We start from the raw sequence: 12,869 nt of genomic DNA, 5'->3' as shown, positions 1-12,869 counted from the left end.
TGTCTTTTTGAAACAACTTATAATAATCCTTAATGCTTTAGAGGGAAAAAAGGATTAACCAATTCTTATATACTAGTTACAGATCTCCCCCCCGCCTCATTACCACAATTACGATATTGACATATCATAATTTTGCTTTTCTGGCAGAGCTCCCTCTAAGACAGTGCTAATGATCTTCCAATCAGGAAAGAGATCTAAATGACAGGTATATGGATATATGCATGTTTTAGAAGAAAACTAAATTTACACCAACCTGTAGAAGAAGGAAAACCACTTGCAAACTAGTATAAAACAGTTACTAAGAACAAATAACTCTTCATTTGTTAGATAATTGACAAAACAGAGTGGTTGAGTACACTGTTGTTCTAGACAATGCAAACTAACAACCTAAAATAAGAAGAAACTTGTGTGGGAGTTTTAAATCAGAGTATGACTGGGTAAATAAGAACTGTGCTGAGAAAACATGGAAAATCCTAGCTGATTCGAGCTCAGTGGAATGCCTGAATATATACTTGGATCCACACAGAACTAGAAATCATTGAGGTTACATCATGTATTTTTTAATACCAATTGATATGTCATGATGGTACATTTGTTGCATTTAAAAATGTAGTCAGAAAGTCATCTAAATACATAAATAAACATGCTTATCCACTCAACAAAGAAGGGATTAAGTGAGAATTAAAATATAACATCAATACATGTTAAAATCAGGTACTACAACCATAGAGACCTAGTAGTGATGTTGGTAGCATATGTTAAAAACACCCACAAAAGAGAAACAGACTCAGAGACACAGAGGACAGACTTGCGGTTGCCAAGGGGAAGGAAGAGAAGAGGGATGGACTGAGAGTTTGGGGTTGGTAGATTCAAATTATTACATTTAGTAGGGATAAACAACAAGGTCCTAATGTATACCACAGGGAACTAGTCTTAATATCCTGTGATAAACCATAATGGAAAAACTATTAAAAGTGTACATATGTATATCTAACTGGGTCACTGTGCTATACTGCAGAGACTGACACAACACTGTAAATCAACTACATTTTAATCAAAAAATAAAGCACCATTTTTAAGTTTTTTATTTTGAGATTCTAGGTATCACAAAGCTTATTTGATGAAAGAAAATCAGAAAAGTCTTCTTCAATGAATAGATCAATAGATATTACAATTTCATTATTTTTTGAGAAATCATAATGATTATAGAGATGAAGGTACAGTAATACAGCAACAGTGAGTGTCATTCTTGTTAACTGAACTAGGCTTAGTTTAATGTATTTGGAACTCAAATTAAAAAAACAAATTTAGGCCTGCATTAGTGTCTACATTTGATTTCGAAAAGTCTCTTCTCAAACTCTATTGATAAATAAGATGCGTTTTTACTTAAATTCAGACAATTTTAAAGCATAGATACTTTTAAACATGAACTAAAAACAACAATTTTGGAAAATCAATGATTCAAGTTACTATTCCACATGTTACCTGTATGGGGAGGATGTCTCTCTGGTAGAATCAGGTGTTGAAAGTTGATAATACATACAGCCTCAGCTCCTAACCATCGATCAGACACTGCTCGGATGTAGTATTGGGAAGGCAGAGGCTCAAAAATAGGGATTGTAAATACCAGTAGTTGAGCTTCTTTACTGATGACCTAATGTGAAATAAAGTATAAAATGAATATGGTTATTCTAGTAGCCTAGAGGCCTTATTATTCTCTTGTAAAAACAATGGTATCTACAGCAATATGTACTAAAGAGAAAGAAAATATCTTGGATTTCTAAATAGCTGAGATATTCAGATACTTCAGAAACTTGTAGGTGGTCATCCTCTGAGGAGATCTGATATTATAGAAGGAAAAACATATGCTGAACTTATAATATTTACATATACATATCATTATGTATTATCAAGTTACCAATTTAACTCATTATCATAATTTTCCTAACTTCATTCATTCAAGTACTTAACTTCATGTTTACCAAATTATTCATTTAATATTTAAAAAAAATCTTTCACTACCATAAGTGGAATAACAGAACACTTGGCATAAATAAAAGATAGTCATGAACACAAATGCAATGAAAATAAAATATTGCTATAAAATTCTATAGATGTCCACTCAGGCCTAAAGCTTGTTTCTCTTTGATAAAAAGAGAAATTAGGAATGAAGCATCATAGTGAATTCCATCAAACTGAGTCTTTCTGGAACTTTAAAAAAGAATGTCTTTTATATAATGTACTCAGTAGTCTTAATACTGTGCCTGTATAACACTAAAGTTATTTTTTATTCATTTAATTTTAAAAATTTTATTTATTCCACCCACTTGACACATTCCACCCCTCTGGAATCTATGCCTTAAACCATTAGAAAGATTATAATTCAATTTCTCAGATGAAAATCACATTGAATATATGAATATTATAACATTTAATCACTATTCTCTTTTAAAACCAAACAGAAACATAAAACATAATAAATAAAGCTTCAGTGGCATTATGAAATTGTAGAGAAATAGGTAAAAACAGAAATTATTTAGTTTATATTTTCTTTTCAATGATAGCAACAAAATGATAGAGTCACATAGACATATTTACCTGTTTTTTTAGAACTAGGAAATACTCTGAATGATAAATATGATCATTTGTAGGATCTTCTACCCAAATCCACCAGGGTTCTCCTACTGTCCCATGGACCTAGAAGGAAAATAGTATCCTAATACTATATATTTTAATTCAAGTAAGGGATTCTATTGTTAGCATTCCCAGAACCCATTCCTTTCTCTCTTTTTAACAGATTTATTGATATGGAATTTACATAACAAAGTTTACTCACTTAAAGTATACAGTTCAATAGTTTTAATACTTTTACAAAGTTTTGTGACCATCTTTATAATCTAATTTTAGGACATTTTCATCATCCCCTAAAGAACCTTGTACCCTATCCATCTTTCCATCATATCAACCTCCAACTCTTGACAACCACAGTCTATTTTCTTTCTCTATAGACTTGCCTGTTTTCGACATTTCATGTAAATGGAATCATATGCGACTGGTTTCTTTCACTTGCCATAATATTTTCATTCATGTCATAGCATGCATCAGTCCTACATTCCTTCTTACTAACAGGTAATATTCCATTGGATAGATATATTGTGTTCTGTGTACTCATTCCTCTCCATTTTTATTCCTAACAAAGCCTAGACTTGTTCAGTATGTTCATCTCTTTTTCTCTCTCATGTAACATTGAAGGTTACCCCACCTCCGAGAGTAATTTTGGTTAGCATACGCTAATCAGCTTATAGTATCCCCTTCACAAGAGCATGCGGCAAGGGACAGGCACATGGCCAGAAGTGGCCCAATCGGGCTAAAGAAAAGGTGCATGCTCTGGGCTGCTGAAGCAGGGAGTATTTTTTCCCGCTCTCTGTTAACTGTGAACAAGGAAGCATGAATACATTTGAGAAGTAGTAAAAAATATCAGCAGAGAAAAGAGATGGAAAGATCCTGGCTTTGGAACAGTATTCCTAAACAGAAGACTCAGTCATCTTTAGGGGCTCTTCTACCCATGGACCTGTCATTCTGTAAGAGGATGTATCTTCCTTGGGCTTCCCTGGTGGCTCAAGTGGTAAAGAATCTGCCTGCATTGCAGGAGCTGCAGGTGACGCAGGTTCGGTCCCTGGGTCAGGAAGATCCTCTGGAGGAGGGCATGACAACCCACTCCAGTATTCATGCCTAGAGAAGCCATGGACAGAGGAGCCTGTGGGCTACATACAGTCTATGGGGTCGCAAAGAACTGGACATGACTGAAGTGACTTAGCACACACACATACCTTCTTTTCCTTAAGTCAGTTTGAGACTACTCATATTTGCTATTCTTACAGCCAACAGTATTCTAACTGATAAAAGCAGCTATGCATTGTGGGAGATTTATTATGTATCTTAAGAGAAGAAAATAGGGTAAAAAATCTAAAACTTCTATGTATTCCAATATATAAAAACTAGAGTTTATGGCTAATGGTAATCTTATATTTTACATAAATTTTATATTTATAAAAATATTAAGTATAATTTTCTTTCATCTTATCCTCACAGAAATTCTGTGAGAAAGATAATTATTATTATAATACATGTTTACAGATGAGGAAACTGAAAGAATGAATGGTTAGGACACTTTAAGGCCAATGGTTGATTTCAGTTAGGGCTATGGTTGGGTATAATAAAATGCATTCACCTTAAAGAGGTACTAATGTCATGCAGACGATGACATTATGACAAATATTGTAAATATGCAGACAATATTTACTTACACTTAACTAGAACCTTATAAAGTAGGCACTGCTATACTACATTTACTGATTTTCATTCCCCACTGGCCTCTTGAAAGGACTGACACTTGCTTGTCTGTACCTGCAATCTCCTTTCTACTGTACTCTTTGTATAGTAACTGGTACAAAGATAGACCTTAAAGTTATTGAGTGTTTCCCTGGTGGCTCAGTGGTAAAAGAATCTGCTTGCAATGCAGGAGACCCAGGATCAATCCCTGGGTCAGGAAGATCCCCTGGAGAATGAAATAGCAATCCACTCCAGTATTCTTGCCTGGAGAATTCCACGGACAGAGGAGCCTGGCAGGCTACAGTCTATGGTGTTGCAAAGAGTAGGACATGCCTGAGCAGCTAATACACAAAGAATTACTGACTGAATAAGAGGATCCAGAGTGGATTTTCAACGTGCGTATGTGTGTGTATATACACACACACATACACACATAGTAACAGCTAAGTTTTAGAAGAAAGAACAGAAGTAGGGGTAAAAACAGAAATAGGAAAGGGATGGAAGCCAAAGAAGGACATTTGCAAGGACAATGTATAGCACTTAATGCTTATGGAAATAAAGAAGATAACTAAGGAAAGGCTATTTATTATGGCAATCAGTCAGTCTTTGGTGATCACTGAAGTAGTTGTCCCAGTGGGAATCAGACAACCAGGAGGTAAATGTAGATTACTCCTTCTACAAGTCTAACAGTGAAGAAGAGAATGATAGTTTGAGAAACATCAGGATTTTAAAAGGGCTCTTTTAGCATGAAGAATCTTGAATTTTAAGTACATTAAAATGACAGAGTACATACAGCTAGAAAAAAAAATGAAAGAGGATAGAATTAAACAAAGTTGCTATGGAGTTGAAACCACTATACCATTGTTTCATGTGACATTTTAGGTTTCCTATAATTCTCTGATGGAGTCTCATTGGTTGACATATTATTCATCTATTATACCACATGCTTACCTTGAGGATGAGAGTAAATACTATTACAATGTTTTAAATGATTCTTCAATGTATATTCTTTTTAAAGGATTTTCTATACGCCTTGAGGACAGATGTAGGGAGGTATAGTTGAACCTGGAGTACAGACATATTTCCTTAATGTAGGTAGATTTAGGTGTTTTCCATGTCTACCTGATCATTCCAAGAGAAATCAGGAGAGATGCTAAGCGTCACTCGGAGGACAGTCCGTGTGATGGGCTGAATGGATGCTTCCATCGTTACAGAAGGAATCTGATGAACACATTGTTTGACCTTGAGCCCAATATTCACATGATGCAGAATGTGACCTGCAGGGAAAACATCACTTAGAAGAAATGTGTCCAGACAGGAAAGAAGCAATAAAATCTGACTTGTAAATGGGATTTCAGAGAAGGTGATTTTATTGCTTGTTTTATGATTTGCTATGTAGAATGGTTGACATTCTTGACCTGGCATGTTTGAATATTTTTTAATAGTTAACTTGAATTAGCAATTCATAGCTCTGAAAACCAGTATCAGGATTTTTTCTTTTTTCAGCTATTAATAGGGTTCTTAAAATTACTGAAACTTGATAGTTTTTAAACTACTATAAACAGTTCTACTTTTCTCCTAGTCAGTTTAAGACACATTATAGGAAACACAGATAAAATATAAAATATGGCCAATCTAGCACAAAATTAACCACTTATATATACATATTTTCATAAATGTTGAGATCCTGAAATATAGATATGCAGGAAAGCATCAGGGTGGCATTGGGGGGCTCACAAACAGACGTGACTAACTAGAAACATTTTCCTACTCTAATTCAAGCGACTAAGTGGAAATAGGTTATATTTTTTATAGGATCAGTATTTCTTATGTGTCCTGGTGGTTCATAATATAATTTTTTTAAAGCACATTTATAAGTAAACCAAAATGTTTTATGTACACTAAAGTTTGAAACTAAGGTGATTCCTCTTATTTAATAAAATATTTACATTAGAAAATGCGAGTAATCCCAACTTTCTAGTTCATTTATTGATACCTCCCTTTTTTCATTCCATCTTAGAAGTATTCTTATTACACAGGGGAAATAACTATCCCAGCCTCTCCTTGTATCTATGGGCCTTTTGCCAAACCCCTGTTCTCCTCAGCCTGCCTCCCTTCATGCGTAAAGCTTATTCTATTCAGAATCTGAAACATTACCTAATCCGTGTTTGTTCAACAGAATGTTAAGGCACATGGCAAGATACGCAGGGATAATTTTTCAGAATTATGTGGAAAGCATAGAAGACCAAATACTATTTACATACTGATACCAACAGTATTTAAAGATCTATACATATATAATGATGAGGCTCATTTAGAATCTGAAAAATTGTACAGTGTATTGCTGACATACTTTTTTTATTGAAATACTGTTGATACACAACACAAAAGGCAATGAAATGAATTAAATATTGACAAATAATTTGAGAATAAATGTCATTAACTAATTCTCATTATTTGTAGCTAAGATTGTATCTGTAAAATAATCAAGGGTATGACAACCTAAACTCCATTTTAACTAATAATTTCATTGAGTAACTACATAAAATTTAAAGATTTTTCAGAAGCTTAAATTTTGCTTGAGTTTAGATCAATTAAAAAACAAATAAAATGGTAAAAGTTTATCTGTAGTAAAATGAAAATTCATAGTGCTTTTTGTAACATTAAGCAAAATATTTTAATTGCATGTAACAGTTACATTAAAACATTTTTGCTTCCTTCTTACCTATTTCATCTTTCCTCATATCTTTCAGCTTATCCACAGTAAGATTTTTTTCTTCTAATCTTGTTAGAATGTGTGGTGGTAAGACTGAAAATTGTCTCAAAGGGCTAGTCCAACCCCAAAGCCTCTTGTCAATGACTTTACTAAGATTCAGGAGCCTGTAGGTCATGGCAGGCCAGCGTTTCCTCAAAGCAATTTCAAAAAGAGCACGGACAATTCTAGCTGCATTCTGAAGAATGAAAAGGGGGATTGGTGGTTAGGTCCAATGTCATTTTTAATTTATCAATGAAATTATTATTCAGACTCAGTTTAAAAAGTATGTCAAACTGCATCCTTTAATTGTGGGCAACATCTATCCTCATATACCTCTAATTATCTTTATTATTTTTACACAAGAATAATCGATCCTTTTATGTGGATGCTATTCTGGTTAATTCTCCAAGAATAGCTTTATTTCCAAGTTCTTAGGAAGTTCCACATCACATCTCCCTAAACAGGAATGAAGCAGATGAGACAAAAGGCATGTGAAATATTTAGGAGGTTATGGAAACCATTTAGAATCTAAGAGACAGCAGTGGATGTCCTTGGGTATACAGTGTAATGATCAAATTTATAAAGCTGTTTGGAGAAATGCAGAAGACTTGGGATCTAGTCAGAGAAAAATTAGTGAGAAAAGAATAACAAAAAATGTTGATGAGTGCAACTACCCATATTAATGGCTTCCTTACAAACCAGGCAATGCGCTCATTGCTTTATATATATTATGTCATTTAATTTTTACGACAAATGCATTTGGTCTTGATATTATGATTTTATAGATGAAGATACTACAGTTTAGTGATTTTAATAATTTGGAAAGTTGCTGTCAGAGTATCTTCTGAAAGCTAGATCTAAACATTAACAAAGTTAACACCAAGATTCTAAATTCAGTGACCTGAGGAAAACTTGATTCACAGACATATAGAAAGACACAATAATTGAGGCTCTTTTTCACATAATTAGTTTTCATTTGTTTTGCTTCCTTCTATTATTAACTTTTCAGATCGTTTTACGGAAGATTATTTTAAAAATCATGACTTAGAGACATCTATAATATCTAATAACATGTGAATTTGAAAATGAGGAATGTTAAATCTGGTCAAAATCATAAAAATAGATTAAAAATAATGAGATTTTAAATAGAAAAAAAGCAAACATGATATGGCTTGAAATTATGAGGTGAAAAATAATCGTAAGAGTTAAGGGCTTTGGTTTTACATTTTATAAAAAAGTGTTATTCATCTTTTGATAAATTCGACTATTTGTTTCAGTATTAGAAATTTAAAAAATGGTATTTAGAAGCATGTGAGGCTATCTCTAATATGGTTCAAAAATGATAGGATGGCTCTCATTAGGCATTAAAATGATAAATAAATTGAACATTTTATAGCTATCAAGTAGGTATTCCTACAGATTCTCTTCTAAAAACTGTTAGCCTAATTTTTTCAACTGTGTTTGAAAATGCGTTTTAATATTTCAGAGCCTGTGGTTGTTCCCTAAAAGCTAAAAGAAATGGAAAGAGAAATTCTGTGTGACATAATACAAATAGGACATTTAAATCTGGAATGATACAAATTGGGTGGGAACAATGATCAAAATCTCTAACATGCAGAAGATACAGGCTCCTTTATAACACCATAGAATAAAAAAACTAAGGATTTATTTTAAGGGCTGAGAGAAAGTCTCAGGAGTGCAGAAGGAAGGTACCATTTTACAGATCTGACAGTGCTTGTGGAACTAGTAATGGCTTAAACTTCAAACAAACAAAAAACCCCCAAACTCAACAAAATTTATTTAACGCAGTCAAGAATGATAAACCGATAGGAGCTATTTAAGAAGAACCAGGGATGCCTTGAGATACATCCTCAACCTTCTGAGACTGACTTTCTGGGTACCAATCATGAGGAGACCATGAATTTTATATTGTAAAGCAATTTGTAAATCAGTCTCTGATAATATCTTCATAATCTTGAATCAAGCAGAAATGTGGTCAGATTATCCATCCAGAATGCAGTAAAACTTTGCCTTTTCATTAAATCATTAACTATTTCAATACAAAACCATTAGATTATATAAAATGACAATATATTATCTTTCAGAAAAACAGGTAAAACAAAAGACTTTAAAAACAATGGTTCCTTCTACAGCTTTAGGCTTTTGAGAATACATATATTTTTCCATGGCAGAAACATATGAGTTGCAAAATGAAAAAAAAGATGTTTTCACCACATCCATATTTACTTTATATTTGAAGTCATCATCTAGTTTCTTGGTTACTTTGATTAAATTACTGCATTTCATTCAAACTGTTTGCTAATGTATCTTGGTTTACGTTTGTAAATATTTCATGTTTGCAGTTGTTTCAAAGTACTCTGGTGTATACATAGTTATTAACAGTAATCATTTAACACAAACACACTTTTTCTATATTAAGCCTTTGAACAAAATTACAAAAAGAAACCACATAATGCAATAGTTTCTATATTTAAAGGATGATTAACGTTTTATTCTACTTAACCTACAAGAGGTATTACTCAATAAAAATAATGGAAAAAAGTATTTTTGATAAAAAATATTTCTCCCTAGAAGGAAAACCTCTCATCTGAAAGGTATATACTACCACACACACACACACACGTCTACTTTATATATTGCATGAGTTCTTGAATATAAAAACATTAATATTACAACATTTTATATTATGATAATTCTAAAAGCTAAATATTTAATGAGCTGCAATTTATGGATTAATTTTCTTTCAGCCCTCAATTTATAAGAATCAGCTTAGTAGGGAAGATGACTTTTTAAAAATAAAAGATATATCATACTGAATATATGATATGAGGTACATTTATTAAACTCTGTCTAATGGTTAAAAACAATTGTTTACATTTCTAACTTTTGAGAAAAGCTACAAAGTTTCCATAATGTTTTCTTTTTGCTTGAAATATTTTTGTAGTATTGCTCTAAGTAACAGAAATGAACTTGACCATTTAAAACAGAAAAAAAATCAGATACTGATATTTTTACATGCTAAAATGTAAAAGAGCAACATTAAAAAAAAAGCCAAAATGACAACCAAATCTGACCTCTGTTCCTGATCTAATAGCATAAAATGGAATAAAAGACATACAAATTAAACAGAACCAGTTCTAAGATAAAATGCTGATTTAACAGCATGTCAATCATGAACCAATACATTATAGCATGAATTAATTCCTTGAATCTCTAAAAGTAATCAAGGAAGAGAAAACAGAAAGGGAGCAATATTTTTACCTGTGCAACGTATGCAGAATCTGATATGAGGGAGAAACTGTCCACCTCCCCTCGGCTGATGTAAGTTTGAAGCAGGATGTTTATTTTCCCATAACTGTTCTCTACACCTCCAGGAGCTGAGAGTTCACAGAAATTGCTTAGTAAGGTATCTAACTCCTCTATTTCCTCTTCTCTGACCTGGAAGAATCATGATTTTATAGAATTATCTGGGCTGACTTATTTAAAATGTTTACACTGAAATTAAACCATACTACATGTGTTCTAAAAGTTTCCATGTCATTACTCAACATTTTTCTTTTGTATACTAAAATAAAAACAATTTTTTCATAGGCTACTAATAAAATACAATGAAAAACTACCTTGAGACTGATACAGCTACATTTTATTATTCATCACCAATATTAAAATTGCCATTGACATATAAAAATTTGATACGCCACAAAAATTAAATCTTCTGACCTCACCATCCTTATATTGATGAGATTTCATTTTTTATTTGACCAGAGTAAAACCTCTGCCCAAATGGATTACAGCAAACTTGAATTATCTTCAAATGCATTCATTACAGTCATATATTTTTATATGGTATAACACATTCATAGCTTAAAACTGTGAAGTACTATGATTCAAAGCATTAAAGTTTTCACTGTTAATAAGATTAAATTACAATATGACTACAGAAATATTCATATCTAAGTCTGAATCATGCATGTCCTTTATATTTTCTTCAGTGAACCTTACACTGCAAATAAACCAAAATCTACACACTAAATTCTATGATAGTTTCATTACCATAAAACCTACTTAAATTGTATTTGATTTGCAGTAGAGAGCAAAGAATGGTGTCAGGTATGAAATACTATCAAAATCTATAATACTGGACATTGTTGATAAATGGAACAACATGGCTGGTACTCAAAATGTGAAGTGTCATATAGTTTATATTGTATAGGAATAACAATTTATTGTAAATGTTTATAAATGAATAAACACATATATGACATATGCATTTAATTCAAGCTTCAAGCAATCTTACCTTGATCTGATCAAATTCTTCAGCTTTGGAGACTATAGCAAAAATATCACTTTCTGTTTTGTGAGCATCAAAGAGTTCATTGAAGGTCTACCAAAGTAAGTGTTACATTTGATTAAAATAGAAGGCCTAGTAAAATATTTTAAATTCAAAACCTGACTATAAATCACACATTCTAAAAGGACATCCGAGCCCTAGAATATGCAGAGTTACAAGGTTTGTAGCACACTGCTCCAAGTCATTAAACAATTATTAAAGTCATCAAAGGCTAAAAAGAATATTTAGCTAGAGAAGATCTTTAGAAGAAAAAAAAAAATCAATAAAATCAGTTAATGAGGCCTACATTAGATATCTAAAACAATGTTCAGCATAGCATTCTGGTTTTGGCTCATTTTCAGCATGGGCATATGGAAATCTATACCATTCTCTGGCTTTAAGCTGATCGTATATCACATAAAATTGATGGAGGGATAACTAAAAATATGTAACCTGAAGATTCTGGCAAAGATATTGTAATATTGTTAGTAAGGGCATACAGAAATTCAGAAAATCACAAAGAAAAAGATCAGAATAAAAATACAGTTGAAAAAAGGCTCGAGTTTCTGAAAGTGAGCTGCAAACAGGCTTAAGATGTAGTTTGCCAGCAACACACTACCAGGTGGACAAATGAGAAAGGAAACTTATTGGACAAACAAGTGGACATGAGTAGGTGATGCAAGCTGTAGAGAGCTGGGGGAAATGTTGTGGGTTGAGGAACTAAGAGATCACAGTTGTGAGATAATATATGTTAAAAGACTTTGAAGAAACCTAAAGTGCTATATGGGGCTTCCCTGGTGGCTCAGATAATAAAGAATCTGCCTGGAATGTAGGAGACTCGGGTTCGATTTCTGCGTTGGGAAGATCCCCTGTAGAAGGGAATGGCAAACAACTCCAGCATTCTTGCCTGGAAAACCCCATGGACAGAAGAGCCTGGAAGGCTACAGTCCATGGGATTGCATAAAGTCGGACATGACTGAGTGACTCACACTTTCAAAGTGATATATGGGACTTCCCAGGTGATGCAATGGTAATGAATCCACCTGCCAATGCAGGAGCTGCAGGAGATGCTCCTCAATTCCTAGGCTGGGAAGATCCCCTGGAGAAGAGGATGCAATCCACTCCAGTATTCTCACATGGAAAATCCAAAGGACAGGGGAGCCTGGTGGGCTACAGTCCACCGGGTCACAAAGAGTCAGACATGACTGAATGATTGAGCGCACACACACACACACACACACACACACACACACAAAGTGCTATAGAAACAGGAGATATGAATGTGGCAAGGGAGGAAAAGCTATTAAGCACATGAAAATGTTTTCTGAAACATGTTATATGCATAAGCAGATGTTAAATAAGTACAAAACATTTAACACGTACACAACTTTCATACAGGCTTTGGTGTTCATATTCTTGAAGAAATCTCAT

General features: G+C 33.2%; 1 protein-coding gene across 1 annotated transcript in view; it reads right to left on the bottom strand.

The window, feature by feature from the left end:
* ASCC3 (activating signal cointegrator 1 complex subunit 3) overlaps positions 1 to 12,869 on the bottom strand; it is a 338,210-nt gene that overhangs the window by 115,529 nt on the left and 209,812 nt on the right. Inside the window, exons 19-24 of the mRNA XM_005902613.2 lie at positions 11,406 to 11,492; positions 10,370 to 10,546; positions 7,058 to 7,283; positions 5,455 to 5,609; positions 2,599 to 2,697; positions 1,486 to 1,654 (exon numbers count right to left, since the gene is read on the bottom strand). Coding sequence (XP_005902675.2) covers positions 1,486 to 1,654; positions 2,599 to 2,697; positions 5,455 to 5,609; positions 7,058 to 7,283; positions 10,370 to 10,546; positions 11,406 to 11,492 — 913 coding nt within the window. The remainder of the gene's footprint in view (positions 1 to 1,485; positions 1,655 to 2,598; positions 2,698 to 5,454; positions 5,610 to 7,057; positions 7,284 to 10,369; positions 10,547 to 11,405; positions 11,493 to 12,869) is intronic.

This window comes from Bos mutus, chromosome 9 (genome assembly GCF_027580195.1).
Source record: "Bos mutus isolate GX-2022 chromosome 9, NWIPB_WYAK_1.1, whole genome shotgun sequence".
NCBI classification, from domain to species: Eukaryota; Metazoa; Chordata; class Mammalia; order Artiodactyla; family Bovidae; genus Bos; species Bos mutus.
Note: the sequence above shows the minus strand (reverse complement) of the source record. Positions and strands in the feature narration are given on the sequence as shown.